General features: G+C 43.5%; 1 protein-coding gene across 1 annotated transcript in view; it reads right to left on the bottom strand.

Annotated features, from left to right (window-relative positions):
- Positions 1-21035, bottom strand: part of Plpp3 (phospholipid phosphatase 3) — a 76460-nt gene that overhangs the window by 16850 nt on the left and 38575 nt on the right. Inside the window, exons 3-4 of the mRNA XM_042699207.1 lie at positions 7928-8208; positions 7510-7567 (exon numbers count right to left, since the gene is read on the bottom strand). Coding sequence (XP_042555141.1) covers positions 7510-7567; positions 7928-8208 — 339 coding nt within the window. The remainder of the gene's footprint in view (positions 1-7509; positions 7568-7927; positions 8209-21035) is intronic.

Genomic DNA, 21035 nt, shown 5'->3' with positions numbered 1-21035 from the left:
TCCAACTCAGCTCAGGAAGGACCCGTCTATGCCCAATTCCTGTAGCTACTCCTGGCAGTTAGAGGGGAGTGAAGTGGATAACAGACACAGGTTTTAATCAGAAAACTCTCTGTGTGTCTCAGTTTCCTCAACCGTAAAAAGAGGTATCATGACTATCAGAGGCTATGGTGGGGATTGGTTGATGCCGGAGAAGACACAGGACAATGTGTGACTCAGTAAGCCAATCATTTTGTTTTATGACACCTCTCTTAAAGTAGCTGCAATGTTTTCCTATTTTTCTCATTTAAAAAAGCTCAGGTTGTCAGACAATACTTGTTCAAAACTCCCCTGCCCTTCCTCCAACTCAAGGCATGTAGACTTTTAGGTTGCAGGCCTCAGAGACCAGGGTCGGGCAAAGGAAGGGTGGGTCTCCCAACCGGACAAGGCCCACTTCAAGCTACTGACTCAGATTCTTCAGGCTAGGAGCTCCATGAAGGAAAACCCTCCCACAGGAACAGGAGGCATCAGAATAGCACCAGGAAGGGAGGGAGGGAGTACTTATGAATGAGAAAGGAGTAGGGGCCATGGGAAAGAATTCCTTTGGGAAGTAATCACACTGGGAATGGAAACGGGCAGATACATGCAGTTGCTCCCCCATAATCCATGGAGCAATGCCTTGGGTCAAGATGGATGCTGGCACCCACAGCTGAGATGACCCCTCTCCCTTGATCAGTGTACTTTACTTAGAACTATGGCAATTTCGTCATGTCAAGTACATTACTAAAGAAGGAGGTTGTGCAATGGCCTTTGACCCAGTGGCCATCTGACGCAGTGGCAGTAAGTAGACTTTGAGGCAGAGGGGAGAATCTGCTAATCCTTTCTGTATATACTGGTTCACTGCCGAGAGGGAATCAGGCAGGCTCCTCTATTGCTCCAGCAGGGACACAGGGGCCTCAAGAGGATCCCAGAATACTCTGGAGTCTGCAGACAATAACTTTGGCAGGTTCCAGTCCTTCCCAAGACCAGGGGAAGACCAACCTACTCAGTATGAGAGAGGTTTCAACAGGAGGCCCCAGGCATCTAAAGGTGCAGGGCAGGCAAGGCTGGTGACCAAGCTAGACAAAAGCAGAAAACCTAAGTCACCCTGACCTCTCATAGTCACAGTCTGCTCCTGACACCCTGTCCTATCTGTGTCGACTTCTCTTTGGGCCACTGTAGAGATGTGTTTCACCCTGTCTCAGAAACTAGGTTAGAATCCTTTTGGCTGTACACCAGCTTATAGCCATGGACAAGTCACTCCACTTCTCTGGCTTTCTATTTTCTCACAACAGATTATAAAGGTTTATTTTATTATTTTTTATTATTTTAATATTATGTTCCTGTTTTGTTCATTGTGTTGTACTGGGGCTTGAACTTGGGTACTGTCCCTTAGCTCCCATAAGACCAATGCTCTACCACTTGAGCCACAGCTCCATTACAGCTTTCTGGTAATTAATTGGAAATAGGAGTCTATTTATAAACTTTGTTACCAAGGCTGGTTTGGAATCTTTTTCTTTTCTTTTCTTTTTTTTTCTCATTGGTCATGGGGCTTGAACTCAGGGCCTGGGCGCTATCCCTCAGCGAGCACTCTACCACTTGAGCCACAGTGCCACTTCCGTTTTTTTTTTTCTGAGTGGTTTACTGGAGATAAGAGTCTCTCAGTTTTCTGCTGGGGCTGGCTTTGAACCACAATCCTCAGATCTCAGCCTCCTAAAGTAGCATGGATGACAGGCATCAGCCACTGAAGCCTGGCTACTGGTTTTGAATCTTGATCGTGAGATTTTAGCCTCTTGAGTAGCTAGGACTATAGGCATGAGCCACCAGAGCCTGGCAATTTTATCTTTAAAAAATGTTGCAAACATCTATTATATTCAATACTCCAAAGGACACATGAATAAAGTAAGTTTTGTCACAAAAAAAAGAAATAATAATAATCTTATAGCCCTTTTCTCTTCAAAGAGTTTGTCTTCCAGTTGTTAAAATAGAACTGTGTAGGTAACAATGATTTCAATAAAAAGGTAGATGTCTTCCTCCCCTGTCTCAAAATGTTGTATATGAGAGTCCTTGCCATACAGAAACTGCTCCATAAACAAGCTCTCGTCTCTTACTTGGCCCTTACTGGGGTTTTGAAACATTGGAATTCCAACAAAACCTCCTTAGACTAAATTCAGAGCAGCTTACTGCTGCTCTGAACTAGTTAAGTTAGATATGTGTGTGTGTGTGTGTGTGTGTGTGTGTGTGTGTGTGTGTGTGTGTGACTCTCATTCTTGCTTAGTCATTTGTGTTTCATTACATGATTTGCATACTAGTGAAACAGGTCTGCACTGTCTTCTCACTCATTTCCATTGCTCTTGGGACAGGTGGGCTAAGACGGAAAAGGAGGCTTTTGTCCACTCTATGTCCCTGCCTACCCTCCTTCCTGGAAGCTGGTCCAGATCACCCACACCATTCCTGAGAGATTTTTTTCCCCTCTCTCAGTCTCCTCCATGGCTCCCTTCTGGCCCTGGCTCCCATCTATGCCTGGTGGCAGGCGACACAATGTCCACCTACAATTTTTCACTGTAGAGTTATGTAACCACTTTGTGAGAACAGAACAAGAATTCTTATTTGACTTCTTTTTCTTCCTTTACAGAAAACTAATCCTTTTGCCGATACTATTCTAGCCACTATGTTAGATGTTTTACCTTATGTTACTCACAGTATTCTTATTAGGTAGATATCAGCATGTCCACTTTACAGATGAAAAGATCAAGGCTAGAAGAAGCCACAGGAACACATAGCCAGGAATTATTTGCAAAATTTTCCCTTTTGTGTTTATTATCTACCTACAGAACTTCCTAGTCTCTGGAGGCAAAAAAAAACCTCTCTTTTACACCCACAGTAGTGGTCTCTTGTTCTGGTTTCTTCAGGAGCAAGGACATAGCAACAGGCTCCTCTGGTCACACATTTTGTAAGCATTTATTCATTCATGTACGCATTCATCCATACTGTTTTGGGAACCACGAGACAAAAAGAAATCTTTGCCCTGTTGAACTTACACTTTAGATGGGGCAAACTTACACTTTAGATGGGGCAGACAAACAAGCAAATATATCAGATCCTTAGACACTGGGGGAGGGGCATGGCTACATAGGAGGTTGGACAGAAAGGATCAATGTGGAGGATGGGCTGTCATTTTCATCAGGATGGTCACAGACTGAAACAAAGGCAACAAGAAAAAGTGCAGACTTCTAAAGAGAAAGCCCTGCTTTGGGCAAGGCCTTGACTGCAACCTGTTGTGGCCTAATCTGAGTTGCAAAATGATATATAAGCAAAGACTAATGATCCTGAAGGTCAATGAACAACTCTCAAGTGTGCCTTCCCTGCTTCTTTTAGCTACCAAAGCAGTACTGAATGTAACTGTCTTCTTTTCACAGACACATGGGTAGTTCTTCCATCTCTCCTGTCTTCACATGCCGGACCCTACTGGAATCCTTCCCTGGCTCTGCCTCCCTCAGTTGTAGGCTAGCTTGGATGCTATTGTTCTAAGCATCCAGCATCTAACATTCCTCCCCACCCTTTTGTTCACAAGGTAATACCACCACTGTCTACTTGAGCCTATATCTAAATTCCCCAGAAACAGTGATCATGCCTTGCTTATGTCCATTTTCCCTTGCTGCTCCTGTTTGGTGTATAGAGCCCTCATTAAATACTTGCTGAGTGCTGAATGTTCATTGAAAACTCACTCCTCAGTGAGTTCCTTGAGGCAGGGCCCAAGTCTGATTCAGTTTAGCAGCCTTGGAGGTAGTAAGAGAACCTGGCCCCAAAGAAGAGACACCAGGTAAGTTGATGCCTGCCTTGATATTGACATTTTACCCAGACAGCCACATCACTCTTGATCTCGGAACAAGTAGTTGTACATCCAATCCAGATGTGGTTCTCTGGCATGAAGTGGTCCCCTGGGAAGTAGGCTGGGGTCAGAGGTACAAAATCCAGTTTATACTTACATATGCTGCAAGGTTTTTCTTATTAGAATTAACATTAATCTCTAACAAGCATAACCTCATCTTTAAGCTGCTGTGCCCAGAGCTAATTTAGTGTTTGGGGTGGTTTTTCCAAGCCACCTATTTTGTAAATCCAAGCCCAGTCTTCAGTGCCCTTTACAGCTGTAGAAGCTGCAGATGGCCACTGTGGCCAAACGGCCTAGAGTGGGGATGGCTAGTACTTCTGGTTGGCCACTGCCTTTGAACTCAATGGTAATACAGGCATATGTGTGTCCCCTGTGGCTTCCCATCTTCCTTTTCAAACAGTACCACAGAGATTGAGAGATAAGCAGACACCATCAAATCTCACTGTTTCATCTGATAGCTGGAGAAAGTGGGATACAGAGAAAAACCACCATGACAAACAGACATGATTGTCTCTACTGTACAGAGGAGTACCCTGAGACTCCTTAGTGAAGTGCCCTCTCATGCCCCGCAGCTCGTAATCCAAATCTTATTTCACACATGTCTGATTCTGAGGGCAAAAGTTGTCAGTGCTACACTTAGCTAGATCAAATGCAATCCCTCCCCACACTCCAGGAAAGCTGTGAATCACGGGTCACCTTAGCAAACGTGCTGGGGAAGACCACACTATATTTGCCCAACTTCATTCAGAACTTCCCTTAGCACAACATGAAAGCACTGGGGTGGAGGAGCCAAGGGATTCTCTGACTGACTGCAAGATTTCTCACCTTCTCCTAGGCAGCAAACTTTCTTCAGAACACTTTGCAAATAACACCTTTAAAGCAGTGAAGATTTCTGGGTAATACCTTTCTCTCTCTCTCTCTCTCTCTTTCTCTCTCTCTCTCTCTCTCTTTCTCCCTCTCTCACACACACATGCAGACACATATATGAAGAAAATCCTTGGAAAAGAGTACCAATATCCTTTTTTGTCTTTTGATGCATATTGTTTTAGGGAAAGATCACCTTAGAGGTAAAAACAGAGCTAGGTGTATAAGTCTGTATATGCAGGTCATTTACAAGTGGAATGTTGAATGAGTATATGCTTGCAAGAGTTCCAAAGAGCATGTGGTATATGTCTAAACAGAGCTGGAGTTTGTGTGTGGGCAATGATACATCTAGGAGATGAAAAATTAAGACGACTCTCCCTCTCTCTCTTTTTTCCCTCTTTCCCAATCCTTCCATTTCGCAATCCTCTCTCAGAAGCACAGATAAACCTCTAATAAAATATACTCCCTACTCACTCATTTGCAGAGATTCTTCGTTGCAATTTATAGTTGGAAAAGGAAGCGATGGTGTGAGGTGGGTAGGGTTGGGAGAGGTAGAGGGGACATTTCAACCACTAGAGCAGATCTGAAGAAAGTCAAGTCTTTTTCGATTGAAATTAAAAGCTTATATTCCCTAAGTGTATCCTGTAGAGGAAGGCTTGTCTGTTGATTGACTAACAATACTAGCTCAGCATACTGAAAAAAATCCACAGCAGACCTGGAGATACTGGCTGTATTATGTTGTTATTGAATATCTTTCATCCAAGTTCATTTGTTTCCAGAAGCAGGATAATAAAAACCCATCTCATCTGGCTACTGGAAGAAGAAATGACTTGGTGGTAGCTGTACACAGGACCTGGTACATGTCAGAAACCCCAAACATTTTAGCATCTTCACTGTAAAGGACATCCTTCCCAATGTTGGCTATAAAAATATCCAGTATTGGCAGGCGCTGGTGGCTCATGCTTGTAATCCTAGCTACTCAGGAGGCTGAGAACTGAGGATCGTGGTTCAAAGCCAGCCCTGGCAAGAAAGACTATGAAATTCCTATCTCCAATAAACCACCAGAAAACCAGAAGTGGTGCTGTGGCTCAAGTGGTAGAGCGCTATCCTTGAGCTAAAGAGCTGAGGGACAGAGTTCAAGCCCTATGACAAAAAAAAAAAAAAAAAAAAAATCCAGTATTGCTGGGTGCCAGTGGCTTGAAGCTATTTAGGAGGCTGAGATCTGAGGAGCTCAGTTCAAAGCCAGCCTGGGAAAAGTTTGTGAGACTTATCTCCGATTAATCACCAAAAAGCTTGAGTGGAAAAGCTAAGGGACAGCACTCAGGCCTTGAGTTCAAGCTCTAGTAGAAATGTGCATGCGTGCGCATGTGTGCACTTGACACCCCTCCCCCCATCTGATATTTATCTCTTGGACTAAAATAAAAGGACATGGAAAAAAAACCACATACCCAACTCTTTAAAGCATTTTTATAAAACACTGAAATTACTCTTGTAAAATTGCTTCCAGCCCTGGGCAGGAATCTAAATATCTTTTCTAAATTATCATTCCTAAGAGCAAAACCAAAAAAAAAAAAAAAATCAAATGAGGTACTACTGGCGAGTAAATACAACATAGGACCCAGGCAGAATGCTCGTATAGGTTGAGGCCCACCTTTTAGCTTTGCGCCCTAGGTAACCAACAGGAAGCCAGAGGCCTCCAAACTTGGAAAGGACTGGGGAAAAAGCAAAACAAAACAACCTCTCTGTTGGTTTTTCCAATTCCTAATTATGTTTTTTAAATGAGTTGCAATGAAAACGTTCTTTTTCCAAACAGCTTATGCTCTTCTGAGCTATGTCTGACCTCTCCACACCTTCCAGCTCTGAACTCTGCAGAAGCAGCAAACACAGGAAGTGCTTTGGCACATGGACCTAATTCAAGGAGAGAGGAAAGGCAGGGACGACCAGGTTTAACTGACAAAGAAAAACACACTAACCCACTGTCTGTCAGGCAGCTGGAGGGGAGGAGGGCTCTCCATCTGCACTGTCAAAGCAACTCCAGGAAATCAGAGCAGACACAGCCACAGAAAGCGCAACCTGTGAATTCAAATCATGTTCCTCTACTAGCTGAAGGAACTCAAATATGCTCCTTAATGTCTGTGGCTCTTGGTCTCTGCATCCAAGCAACAGGGACAAGGACAAGTGTCCCTTAGGGATGTGTTTTTCAAGACTCAAAATCACTCTCAGTGTCCAGATGATTATTATCCTTAACATCCTTTCATCAGAAGAGTAGAGAGAACTGCTAGGGTGAACACTGTAGGAATTGGATCTGCAGTCTTCCATCTGAGCAGCAGTTCTGCTGCTTATACAAATCTATTCAGTTCACTCAGATTCTCTGAGCGCTAAGTAGTCATCTTTTCCCACAACACTCAGGCTATTATTCATAACACAAGGCTATCCTAAGGATCACTGAGTACATGAATTTTTCAGAAAGCAGTGCAAGTACCATAAAGGCCCAAATGTCACTTTCTAATTTCACGATCCTTATCAATCAGCATGATATATACTATTTTCATTCGAAAGACAGAAAAGGCCTGGAAAGCAAAAACAGGTCTGCTAAGCCAATGGCAGAACTCAGAATGAAAAGCAGCTTTCATCATTGACCTCTTCTGCAAGGATTTCACAGTGAAATCTACTCTTAACTATTCTAAGGGACTCAAGCTGTGACTAGACTGTGTTGGCACCAGAAAGCAAGTACTTACCACCAGATACAGCATAGTGTACATGGAGAAGGAGGCGTGGCCAGAGAAGAAGGACTTCCTGTAAGAGCAAGAGCATGCCATGAAAAGGCCATATTCACATCCCTGATATTCCCTCATCTGTCTGCCTTCCCTCTCTACACTGTGACCTTGACAACAGCCACTGTGTATTCCTCATTTAAGCATTCTACTTGGTAATGTTTTGGAGGCATGCATACGTAAACAAAAGAATGGGTGGGTGACTGGACTTACCAGTGCTATGCCATAAGGCTTTATTTAGATAGCTGTCTCGTGAATTCTTCGAGAAGAGGGCCTATACCTCATCTAAATTAGAGCCCAGCACTAAGCCTGACACCTCGTAGGTGCTCCGTCAGCGCTCACTGAACTGCCCTATTATGGCCATGAGGAAGTGGCATCTCACCGAGCTTCCTGCACTTTGCTGTCTTCGCCTCTGCACCTGTAGTTCTGAATGTAGCCCTCAGAGCAGTTGATCTGGTTAAAATCAGGGTTGCAGACACTCAGGAAGTGAGGACGCAGGCGCCCGATGGACACTTTGGCAATGTCTGTGAAGGACTGGCTGATGGCACAGCCAAAGAGGAAGCAGCCCACTTGCTTGTAGAGGGCAGCCACGTAGGGATTCTGAATGGTCGACCTGGACTTCTCCTTCAGGTAGTAGATCCGGTAGAATTCCCCTGTGATAATCTGAAAAGAAACCAATAAAGAAATTAGGCAGGATTACCACCCACTGTCATAACTAATGTTGCAAAGGACACTTAAGCGACACAGGTAAATATTCAGTATTTAAGTCCAGGTTATAATCTTACAAAATCCCAATTTTCTATGCAAGAAATATGAAGACACAAATACGCAAGGAAGGAATAAGCCAAGAGAGAATAAACACAGTCATCATTTCCTTTTTGTGTGTGTGTATGTGTTAGTCGTGGGGCCTGAACTCTGGGCCTGGGCACTATCCCTCAGCTCTTCAGCTCAAGGCTAACGCTCTACTACTTGAGCCACAGCGCCACTTCCAACTTTTTCTGCTTATGTGGTGCTGAGGAATTGAACCCAGGGCCTTACACATGCGAGGCAAGCGCTCTACCACTGAGCCACCTTCCCAGCCTCATCATTTCTTTTCTTTAAGAAAGCCTAACATAGCCCTGCAATACCCTTGGAACAAGAAAAAATGTACATGGAGTTTATATATATGAGACACAAATAAGCCCTTAGCTACTGAGAAATGCAGATGAACAACCACGTGCCAGTGGTTTATACTTGCAACCCAAGATACTCGGGAGGCTGAAGCAGGAAGATAACAAGTTTGAACAGCCTGGACTAAATAATGAGATTTGCCTCAAAAATGAAAATAATGAGACTTGTCTAAAAACGGAGAAATATTTAGTATGCTACCTGCAAAGTTTGGCATTTTCCAAGTCAGTCTGTGCTGTTTCCTCGAGTCCTGAAGGTCAGAGATGGAGTCTCACTTGGTCAGATCCTTGTCCTAGCTCATCATGTGTACTAGTGGCCTAATGGTTATCCATTAAGCTCAGGGCCAGTTGCTGCTTGGAAGGTGAATGTGGATGACGTCTACACGTATATATGTGTATACATGTCTACACACACACATAAACTCCATGTACACACCTCCTTGGCTGTGGTGATGCAATACCACACTGTCTGCCTTCCTTAACTCCACGATGCAGCAGTTGGGGCGACTTCCTGGTTACAACCACAGCCCAGAGACAGCGATGGTAAGCTCATCACTTACCACAAGGGTCCCTTTCACACTTCCTTCCAGGGAGGATGAGGAGCCACTTTCAGCGAGTAGACAATGTGTTTGTGACCACAAGGGAAGCAATAGATGGACACATCCGGACACATCTTTTTGGAGGCTCTATTACTACTTTACGGAGGGGGAAGACATCAAGGCAGGGGCCCTGACAAAGGTCCTCAAGGGAGAAAAGTTAGAGAAGCATGGTGTGTAGGATGGAATCACCAACTGGGTCCAGGGACAAGCAGGTACAGGAATGAGAACAGCTCCTACCATCACCAATGAGGACCGAGGTACCTGAGCTGGTAAATGTGATGCCTTTCTAAGTACCCCACTTGGTTTTCCGAGATCTTGTCAAGTATGATTCACAGAAGAAAGCTGTGGTCAAAAAGCAAAATATCCTGGCTCTGTCATTCCTTGAGAGAGCAGGTCTAATGTCTAACCCTGCACAGGTACACAGGGACTGTCACTGAAAGTGAATGGCAGGGAGCAGGGGAGGAGTCCTCAGAGTTGCCTCCTTGCAAAATTGGAAATATCCCCTAAACATTACCAAGGGCCCTTTGCTAACACATTGCAGAGATTAAAACCCGGGAAGCACAGCAAGTCAGAAATGAAAGAGGCCATTATATACAGGAGAAACTGAGATCCAAAATAACTCACATCTGAAGATTAGACCCAGGTGTACTGATGCCCCACCCAGCATTCTTTCCTACCATTCATGCTCTAATTCCCCTTTTGAACCTGTTTATACTTTCACCCTATGTAACCTTACAGGCTAACAGGTTCCAGATGTTTACTACCACAATCACCACGTGTTCTCCTGCTCTTCCTTATTCTGTATTTATAAATCATATTCACATGTTTTTATATGCAGGAGGAAGAACACTGAAAATAGGAGTCAAGTGGCCAGTTTGAGTCCTCAACTCATTGAGTGAACTGGGGACAAATCACATTCTCTATTTGCAAAATCATGGCCCCAGACGACATGATTTATTACTTCATAATTGCAAATGACATTTATTCCACCTCCACCACTAGCTTCCCAATCAAGCCAAGGTAAGATGTAAACAGCACAGGTAGTTAGTTATTTGTGAATAACACTGCAGGCAAGGAGCAGACCCAGGGCTTGCCTCTGGATTGCTCCTAAAAACCAGGATTGTTCTCAAAACCAGGACACTGCCTTAGATGAAACTAAGCACTGGCTTTAGCATCAATCCACATACCCCATTTGATGCTGATAAAGAATGCATGGGTTTCTATTGCAAATTAGTGTCTTATAAGAACTTACTGGAAACGTGCAGGTGAGTTATCTCTGTTTCAGTCTATAAGAAAGGGTTTGATTATAATGCAATGACTCTTAAACCCTTAATCTCCCTCCCTCTAAAATAGCCACCATCAGTAATGTCACCTTTAAATAATACAAGGTGAATTGAAATCCTCCCTTCTTTGTAAGGGAAGATAAAGAGTTAAAAAGAACACTTTATGATACCTCACATGGCTGGTGTTGACCTTAGGATGTTCTGGCAGGAAAGTCCGTGAGACTCTTATCTCTAATTAACCACTAAAAAGAAAAAGCAGGGCTGCAGTTGAAGTGGTAGAGGACCAGCCTTGAGCGAAAAAGCTAAGAGACAGTGCTAGGCCTTGAGTTCAAGCCCTAACACTGGCTCACACACATACACAAAAAAGGATATTTTTTATAGTTCATGTATGCATTATTAGTCTCATGTAGAATTGATAAGCCAGTTCTATACTTGGATTCCAAAGCTGGGGAGAACAGAAGGACAACAAGGAAAAAGCTAGGAAGTGACAGTTATGAGCAGAGTCCAGATACTCTGTCACTCAGGTTCACCATTGTTAGTAAAACCTTTTTTTTAAAATTTTATGGTAGAATAGCAATTGTGTATTTTCCAGCCTGAAGCCATTTAGCAGACACATGACTCCAGGACCACATGACTTCTGGGGCAACCTTGACAGATTTTGGAGTTAATGAGCAGCAAATTATGTATTTTCTCCATCTCCTTGTACAGAAGGGTCGAGGAGTCGACCACACAGCCATAAATCATCATTATGAACCAGCCGGACTTGGCTTCTTGTAATCCTAACCCTTAAAGGCCATTTAATGAGATTCAGGCGCTGAGAGACAGCCCAAAAGCCGCACCTCTAAAAGAGAGGCAAGGTCCTGAATTGTTCTCCCACAAGTTACACCCCTCGATCCGGAGTCCCAGATTTACTACTTTCGGACTTTATTCATTACACACAATGTTTTCATTCCTGGGCCATAAAATGAGCTTTTCCCTCTCCAGCCCCCTCCAAAGGCTGTGTCCTCCGCACCCCCTGGGCCTGCAGTTCTGCCTCAGTCAGCACGGTTCTGATATGTAAATTTCACTGCTGAGAAAAATGCCTTCCACGTTGATCCCCCTCTGAAACAGCTGGCGACAGATCTGGGGGTGATGGCAGGCTGCCAGGCAAGCAGAGAATTCTCCCCTACCTGCTTTCTAAAGAGCTTGGCACAGGGTCTGGAAACTCATAAAGAGGAAAGCATGGCAATTAAGCTACAAGGGGACAGTCCTAGCCTCCGAGCTAGTGAGCAGCCGCAGTGCTCTGGGGGGTTGGGGGGGGGGGGGTGTCTCCTTGCCCTTCCTGGTGGAAAGACAGTGCAACTGCCTACCTATTTACACAATATTTCTCTGTTCTGGAGAGAAAACGTTTGGAGAAACATTTGGATTGACTTTTTGGAAAGGATAGAAAATAAGACAGAGAAAGAAGCATCCAGCTGAAGGCCATAAAAAAAAAAAAAAAAAAAAAATCAGATTCCAGCTATTAACTTAAGTCAAGTGATTTCACCTGTCTAGGCCGAGGTGCATCTCTGGCCTACCCCCCTCTATCTATAATATCAGATTAATAATATTGCTGTGGTGGGACTGCAGGGAAATCTATAGGTGACACATAAAATGGCTGGAACTTGAAAAAAAGTCTGTGGATTAAAAAAACAAATCTTTCCATTGGAGAAAGGAAAAACAAAATTCTAACATACACTTTGTAGCAAGTATCTCTTCCAAGATCTCCTTGGAAGAGCACATTCCACATTGAAGACTTGGGAAATAAACCCCTCCGTGTAGAAGCAGAAAACTTGTGTGGGGATGATGCTGGTTTGCTCATTTCACTGACGATGTCTCAGAATAACAGAAGGAAAGAAACCTAAGGCAGAAAGGGCCACACTTTATTGTTTTATCTCATTTTAAACATCCCACACTATTTATATATTACCTCAGGAAAACTTGTATCCCAACAAACTCTCTTTCGGAGACTAAGATTCATCTTTCCCTAGTGAGTCTGGAAGGATAGACTTCCCTATGTTCCGTTCTGCCTTAATAAAAATATTTGCATAGCACTCTACAGTGCACAAAGCACTTTTACAACCATGTGTTGTTTCCTTCTCATAATATCCTATCAACTGTTCCGTTATTACCAACTCTTCATAATGAGTGGTGAAGGTCACATTGCCACCTTCCATCAAAAACAGTCATGACAGCTTGACAACACTGTTCCTGAAGCCCACCTCCTTGTCTCATTGTTCTAATTCCTTATTCTAAGCCCAGCAGGGAGCAGTATCTGGATCCCCAGAGACAGGCAGACAGTGCCTAGAGCATAAGCTCCCCCATCTGTAATCCTATAAGGCATTAGAATCATTTTTATTCAGAGTCCCAAGGGAAAAGAAATATACAATATATAATATATTATATAACATGTTATATTATATAATACATTATTATATATAATATATTATATATATATGCGCCTATCTGGATCCTGATCCTAAGGATGGAAACAGAAGTGTAGCGATCTATTTTCTGAAGCTTCAACAGCTGCAATGAAGTGAAGTCTCTTTATTAAGCAGGAAGAAGTGATTAAGAATTTAACCTTTGGTTCTTCTCTCACTTGGCTATCTTCAGCATTTTGGCAGAAGATCAGTCACTCTCTGCCTGGACAAGGTAACAAGGTAACATAAATCCGTCCAAGGTCACCAGTAGAGGTACTGGACTCTATGGGTAGAAGACTGACATCTCAGATATGGCTGGCAAAGAAGCCACGGAAGCTATTTATGGTTGGAATCCACAGTGCCCACAGGCTTTATGAAGAAGATAATTTGAAGCAGGAGGCATCATTACTGCATGGCCACAGGCCTAGAAAACTAGACCAGGTCTATCAGGGTGCACAAGAGTCTCCTGGCAGTTCTTTTCGTAGCACTGTCCATGGCCAACCTCTCACTCCTGGTTGATGTGATATAGATGCCAGGTTTTCTTGAGACATCATCCTTTTTTCCCCCCTAGTTCTAAACATTTTTTTCCCACATTTTTGATTCCACATCTGGCTTCTACTCAGTAAATAGGGGTCTTCCCTAGAGTTGGATCAGTGATTTTCTGCAGTGACTTTAGCTGCTTGAATAGCCTTAATTACCAGCTCCAATAAGATGACCTCTGCAAAGGACAGCTCTCCTCCCAGTTCTGTTCCAGTCTTCTGCTGCATCTCCCAAATAGACACAATGCTTCTGCCATACACATGTCAAACAAATCAAACCTAAGATTATATCTAGATTATTTCTATTCCCACCCCAAACTTTGCTTCTCTCTCCTACCTCTGACTCTGTCTCTCTGTCTTCTTACTTTAAGGTGCTCTACTCACCTTGAGCCACACTCCTGGAGCAGTCTTAGAGACTTTTCTGTCCAGGCTGGCTTTAAAACTCAATCTTCCAGGCCCCACCCTCCTGAGTAATTAGTTAGATTACAGGCATGAGCTGCTGGTACCCAGCTTCCTCTTATTTCTGTACCAGGTATAACCAAAGACCTGAAATCTTAGACTCCTCCTCCTCCTGTCATCAAATTCTGTCCATTCTTCTACAGCAAAGTCTCTCATCTCCATCTTTCCCCCCACTCTATTCCCCTTACGTTGCCACCAGCATTGTTCAGGCTACATCCATTCCTTCACAAGACCAAACTCAAATGATGATTTATAATAACCTCATTGGGGAGGTTGAAGGTAGAAGAACCATTGAAGATAGGCCAAGTAAAAGTGATCTCACAAACAATGAAATACAAACAAATTACAAAGGCTAGACATGGCTCACGTGGTAGAGCTCTTGCGCATCACATTCCAGGCCTTGGGCTCAATTTCTAGTAATACAATCAAACAATCCACCAATCAACCAATAAATAGTTCCGTCGGTGTTTAGCAACTAATTCATCAGCATTCCTCAGCACGCAAAGACCTCCACAATCTTTCCTCGATCTCATTTTCATACCTGAACTTTGTCAGCTGTCTTGGCCTCCTTCTCCAGCCAAACAAGTCTGTGGTGCATTTCCACACACCAGAGTTGCAAAGTTTTCCCTTTAGTTGCATCAATCCCCTGGGCCTGGAATGTCTAATCTCTGAGGAAAACTCCACCCCTCCCTCAGGGAAGAGTTCAAGTGGTGACCGAAGTAAATGCTGGGTAGGGAGAGGTCTGGTTCTTCCATTTCTTAGTCTCAGACAACTGAGCTTTCTAAGTCTGTTTCCTTTTCTGTAAACATGCGGCTGATTCCAGTATGTGTTTAAGGGTTGTTGTAATAATTACATGGGCAAATTCTCTCTACACAAGGACAATGATGGTGATGATAATGAGGACGCAGCAGCAGCCATCTCCACTGTGGTCTTTGGAGTTGGAAATAGCCTAGCCTTAACTTTATTCCCACGTCACACCATCTATAGCACTTGATGATGGAGAACCATTTCTCTCTGGTTATTTCTAAATCCTAGGGATAGGAAGTTTTGACATGTTTTTGTCTTCGAAGCTCTCTCTTCCCTAAAATCTGTGGCTGCACACTGCTCTGACACTTAACTTACTTTCTGGATAATCACTCAAGAGAGTCTAAGTGTAGTCAGTCGTGTATTTGTATTACTTCTCCTGTATACGATGAGCTGCAAGGTCAAGACCTGTGTTGTATACATCAGCTTAGAGCCATGGCACCTACCACCATATTCCAGTGACACAGACAAGAACTCACCAAGCATCTAATTATGCACAGCAGGCTGCCACTTTCTACCCAAAGCACATACCACCACTGCTGCACCCTGGTCATCTTAGGAGGTCATTTGTCTGGCAGCCTGGACACTTTGTCTTCATACATGCATCTTTCCAAGCCCGGGAACTAAAAGCTTTTATAGCTAGCTAAATAAAGATCACTCCACATAACACTGAGCCCATTGTAGGCTTTTAATAAATGTCCATTAAAACGCTGGGTTTTTAAAAGCTGGACAGACCTGAGTTTCCATTACTGCTTTCCACTGCATTCAACATAGTAACCTTGGACTAATCACTTTGCTTTGGTGAGTTGCTTGCCCTGTAAATGTCTACCTCCAGCAGCTGCAGAAGAGGAGTGAAGATAAGACTAATACGCTTCTTCTCCATCAGATAGTTCCTATAAGTTCTCTACTCATCCCTGGTACACACTGTGAAGCACAGATGGATTCCTCAGCCACCTGAAAATTACCTCTCAAGATGGAGACTATTGTCACCTTTGTGGTACATACATTTTGCATAATCATGGACCCTAAGGGCTGTAATTAGAAAACACCTGCTGTCAGTCTTGTCTTCTGGGGATTACAGAATGATGGGGACAGAGAATAAATAAAATCCTAGATAGCACACAGCAGCACATGTTTGTGAAATCACAAATGAATGCCCCCTGCCTCCATCCCCCAGAGACAGAAAGGTCTCTGAAGAACTCTGCAGCCATCTGATCAGAGGACAGCATAACTGAAGGATTAATGTGGCCCCTCTCTGTTGGTGGTCTTGGTAATTGCACAGATGGAGCGGATTGTAAACTCAGGGACTGGGTCTCCCACTAACGCACTGCTGGGCCAGCATGGCTTCACTTTTTTGCGGAGTTGAAAACTTGACTAACCTTTAATGAGGAGCAATGTTGGGGAACCTTGTTTTCTTGGCAGAGCTCTTGTAGATAAAGAGAGATGGGGGTAGGAGTCGATGGGGGGAGAACTAATGAAGTCCAGATGTGGGCAAACTGAAGCCTGATACTGAATAAACAAGTCCTGGAGGTATTGAGCTCTTCTTCTTGTCTCTCCAGCAAGAAATTTGCATGTGGTACAGAGTGTGTTCCCATGTACCACATGGAGAATAGTTATGATTTTAGAGACACAAATACGATACTTTTTCCTGGTCTGTAGATTCTTGAACATCTTCTGGCCTTCGTGAGTTTGATTTTATGCCTATAGCATAAGGCCTCTCTGGTGATTTTAACAAACATATATTCGGCACCATGGCCAAAATATGTTTGACACAGCAATAACAAATTGAATCAGATCTATTCCTACCCTGTACAGCTAACAGGACAGGTGTGAAACAGACAAATAAACAGCAAGATCATCAGCATGGGAATCTCAAGGACAGAGGTGGGCCCAGAGTTCTTAGGGACCTTTGGAAGATGGGGAGAGAAAGCATCCAAGAAAAGCTTCCTGAAGATGTCTTCTTGGTGTGTAATTAATATCTACCATGTGTCAGGGGAGAAAACTTGGCCTCTGTCTCCTAGGAACTTGCCTTTTAGCTGGGGAGACAAAACCTGGACAGGATCCCCATTACAAGGCAGTGTGTGTTAAAGGTGCCAACTTGCCCACTTGAGATGGAGCAGGTGTTGGTAGTTCACTGCACCAGAGGAGGAAGAGTCCGTTGGCCTGGGATCATTGTTGTGTCCCCCACAGCTGGCATCCCAGGGCTGCCTGATAAGTAGCTATGGAAGGAAGTCAGACTGCAGAGTTACCGTTACTAAAAAAAAAACAACCTTGGTTTCAGAATCAGAGGACCTCTGATCTGGACTTGCCAGTTCTGGGAGAATCTCTGAATTTCCTTGAACCCCAGAGGTCTCTCATTTCTCACAGTCCGCCTCCCAAGGATGACTCCCAGGGACACATAGGAGAAGGTACCTAAAAAGGTCACTCTCTGAATGAGGCAACATCATCACACAGATGACCAGCATGACTCTCACGAATCACAGACATAATTATCACTTTATCTGAAGAATAGCACAAGCCCATGGCCACCAGTTTAAACAAGAAACTGTAGCTCTTAAGGGTTTAGTGGTTTGCTAGGACACGTTAAAAAAGAAATAAAAACAAGGGAGCACAGAAGCTGGGACATGAACTTGAGTCAGATGATGCCAAGGTCTAAGCTGTTTCTTCACTTCGGAATATTATTACAGGGGTAGATTCTAGTGGGGTCTTGGAAGGGAAGCAGCTCCTCCAAGGCTAGAGAGGATTTGCTCATGTGTCAATTCCTACAGATTAAGAACCTTGGTAAACTCCTTTTGGTATCTGGCTAAGGCAAGCACTAAGCCTATGTTTATTAAAAAATATTGGGGATTTTTGCTATATGAAAATCTTCGCCCCATAACACACTTTCTAAGATAGCTCAAGGTGCAAGCAAAAAGCGGCCTAGATAGGAGAGGCTATTTTACTGTAAACTGCTAATCTCACCGCTGTTAGAGTCATTAAGCCTTTGCAAAGGCAGGGCTAGGAACCATTGCTTTGTGGATTTGGAAGGAATTCCTATTATGCTATAATTCCAAAACCTGAGATACATCTGAAAAACTGGTCAAAATGACCAGGTTTTTCCATAAGTTCTGCCACAGAAAGGTGCCTGCTTTCTCTATAACTTTTGATGATTTGCATCTCTAAGCCGCCCTGCTCTCCTTCACCTTCACTCCATTTCTTTGTTGTGGGGACTGTCCAAACTGGACCAAGGGCTTCTCTTGCCATTTCAAAGGAACCTGAAATTCAGCAGAAAAAAACCCTGAAATTCAGCAGAAGAAAGCCCAGGGAAGCCAGTAGCAAATGGATACAATTTCCAGCTCTGTCACCTGCTGATTCTGGGTGAAGGCAGCCAGGCTCTTCACGGCAGCCAGTCCAGATGGGAAAATGGGAGATATGGTGATGTTGTGATTGGCAAAGTGCAGAGCATCTACACATTGAGCAACCAGTGAGGTATTCAGAGACCAAGAGAGGTCTCTGTTTTATGTTTTCCCATGAAGCAGTACTCGTGGTCTGCTCAGTAGCTATGGCAGGTGAGCAGACTAATCAACCTCAGTAGCACACGCCCCTAGCTGTCATTGCATTTCAGTAAAAGTTCTACAGCAAAGGAAACTAAGAGGCTTTGGATGTCAGGGGAGAGAATAACACCCATATAGCCAGGGGCTGGGTTTCTTCCTGACTTTATTCTTGTCAGATACAGTCATGGCTAAGTTGACTCAATTTTTTTTTTTTTGACTCTTCATGTTGATTTGTAACGAAAAGAATCAATATTTATTGTATCAGGAGCTGAGTTAGTTGATATATGTATGCTCTAACAAGTAGACATACTCTCTCCATTTAACTGATGAGACTACTGAGGCTCAATGAACGAGACTCAGTCAATAGCAGACGAGCTCAGAGCAGATGACTCTTATCTGAAACTAACCCTAGACAGTAAGAATAATGAGTTCTTGGGAATTTTCATTTCGGTGAACATGGTCTACAAAATTTCCAGGCCTACAACTCAAAGACTGCAAGATTGTGGTATATTTTTGTGACTGGATTCCCTGAATTAGTAAGGCTGCAGCTAAACCTATTTTGCTGACCTTGTATGGGTGGAAAAAAGCAACATGGTTCCTTAACCAGCCCCACGACTGTTTCAAGAAAACCTCAGCATTCAGGGAGCATTTTAATTAAAACATCAACATGACATGCAGAAAGAGGTGGGAACTAAGCTCTTGAGAACAACAGATTTGCTGGCACCTCTGTAGGGGACACATACTGGCCTGGATAGGCAGCCGGGCAGAGCTGTTGAACCCTGAGTGCACCTGATGGAAGGAAGGATTAGGAGAAAAGCACAGCTCTCAAAGGAACCCCTGTAACATTTCCTTTGCTCATCCCGGTGCCAAAGGAGAGACCCAGAACCACTCCTGTCATTAAGATCTGCTTGTTCTATGTAGCTCACTGCTGCAGCCTGTGTTTCCACACCTCACTTACTTTGATCCCTACAAACCATGTCCTTGTGGGATGGTTAACACCGTTCCCATTTCACAAATGAAATAAGTGAGGATTACAGAGACCAACAATTCACCAAATTCACTTTGAGAATGGTGCTTAATCCACCAGGCTGTACCTGGAGGCTGTCAGGCAAGCCAGGAATAATGCCATGTGGAGAGAGAGCAGAGGATGGCCAACTTGTCCCCAGGCTCTTCTCCCCTTACTGTACTCCTAGGTTAAATTGTGCTCCTTCATGTATTCAACTAAGGGATCTTCTGGCTGCCAAAAACACCTGTCCAAACCTTAGCACAAGATACTGTGCAATTATTTGCCTCCCACAACAAATGCCTTTGTTAGAAAAAAACATTTTTCCTAGAGAACTCAATCCTGTAACTCTCAATTTTGAGCAAATAGTAAAATTAGACTTCACTTTTCAGTTTTTTTTTCCCCACACAAAGTTCTTTAGTCCACCTTTAAGAACGACAGTTGCCAAATGAACTGTTTTTCTTTAAAAGGTTGGAAAGAATTCTACTACCTCTCCTTCTAGCTCCCCAAATTCAAACTGTTGACTGTGTGCCTGGTTTACGATGTTATTAAAAAACAAAGAGGGTCTCAAAGTTTATAAGTAACCCCCAGAGCGAGCAAGTCAGGAAAAAAAGAAAAAAAATAGCTACATGCAGTGTGGTTCACATACTTTCAGCTAAGATGTGGCCCAGAGTAGGGAAGATAAGCTAACTGCCTATCCCCTTGAGCAATTCATCTGGATAGGTTAGTCATCCTGAAACATAAGGCTGCAAGATGAAAAGGGGGTTTTGAAATAAACCAGGCATAGGCTTGATCCCCAGTTTTTATGAGCTGTACACTCTGAGCATGTCAGTTATTCCCCTTGTGTTTTAGATTTTTCCATCTATATAATAAGGATAATAGTGCACATCTCATGTTTAGTATTTTTGTTTGTTTGGTTTTTCTTAGTACTGGAGTTTAAACTCAGTACCTCTTATAAGAACTCTACCACTTAGACCACATCTCTAGCCCTTTTGGTTTTAGTTATTTTCTTAGAAAAAGGTCCTGTGATTTTTACTTTTGTGCTAGCCTCAGACCTCAATCCTTCTACTTATACTCTTCTACCTATACTGATTTGTTCTTTGAGATAGGGTTTGCTAACTTTTTTCTTAGGCTAGTCTTGAACCATGATTTTCCTGTCTATGCCTCTCAAATAACTGGGATTCCAGGTAGGAGCCTGGCCATATCTAGTGTTCTTAATATTAACTGCCTTACTCCTAATGCAGGCTAAAGAGAAATGTCCAGGCACTGCTCTACAGAAAGGCAATCTACACATCTACAAGGGAGAATTTTCTAAGTTTGTTCTCTGCCCTTTCACCCACATGGCAGGGGTTTAAGGGCAGTGAACAAACTTAGAAAATACTGTAGGGCTAGAAAGGACAGCTGTGAAAACGGAAGGCTCATAAGTGACCAGTTCAGCTTTCAACTACCCACCCCTCTTGTGCCTCAAATAGATACACTAAAAGAGGGTGGTGACCTTCCACAGAAGACCCAGGTAGGCCACACCCAAATTCTCAATAGGCTTCCATGGCTCAGAATAATTCTGAACATCGAAGTCCACAGAACAGGCTTGCAATATCCTCAGTGAGGGCTGAACCCTGTGAAGGGAAGCCCTGGGCATTTCAATCTGGACTTTTATACCTGC

The sequence above is a fragment of the Dipodomys spectabilis genome, unplaced genomic scaffold (assembly GCF_019054845.1).
Source record: "Dipodomys spectabilis isolate Male_0828 unplaced genomic scaffold, ASM1905484v1 ptg000007l, whole genome shotgun sequence".
Classification (NCBI taxonomy): Eukaryota; Metazoa; Chordata; class Mammalia; order Rodentia; family Heteromyidae; genus Dipodomys; species Dipodomys spectabilis.
The sequence above is the reverse complement of the archived record's forward strand: the minus strand, read 5'-3'. Positions and strand labels throughout refer to the sequence as shown.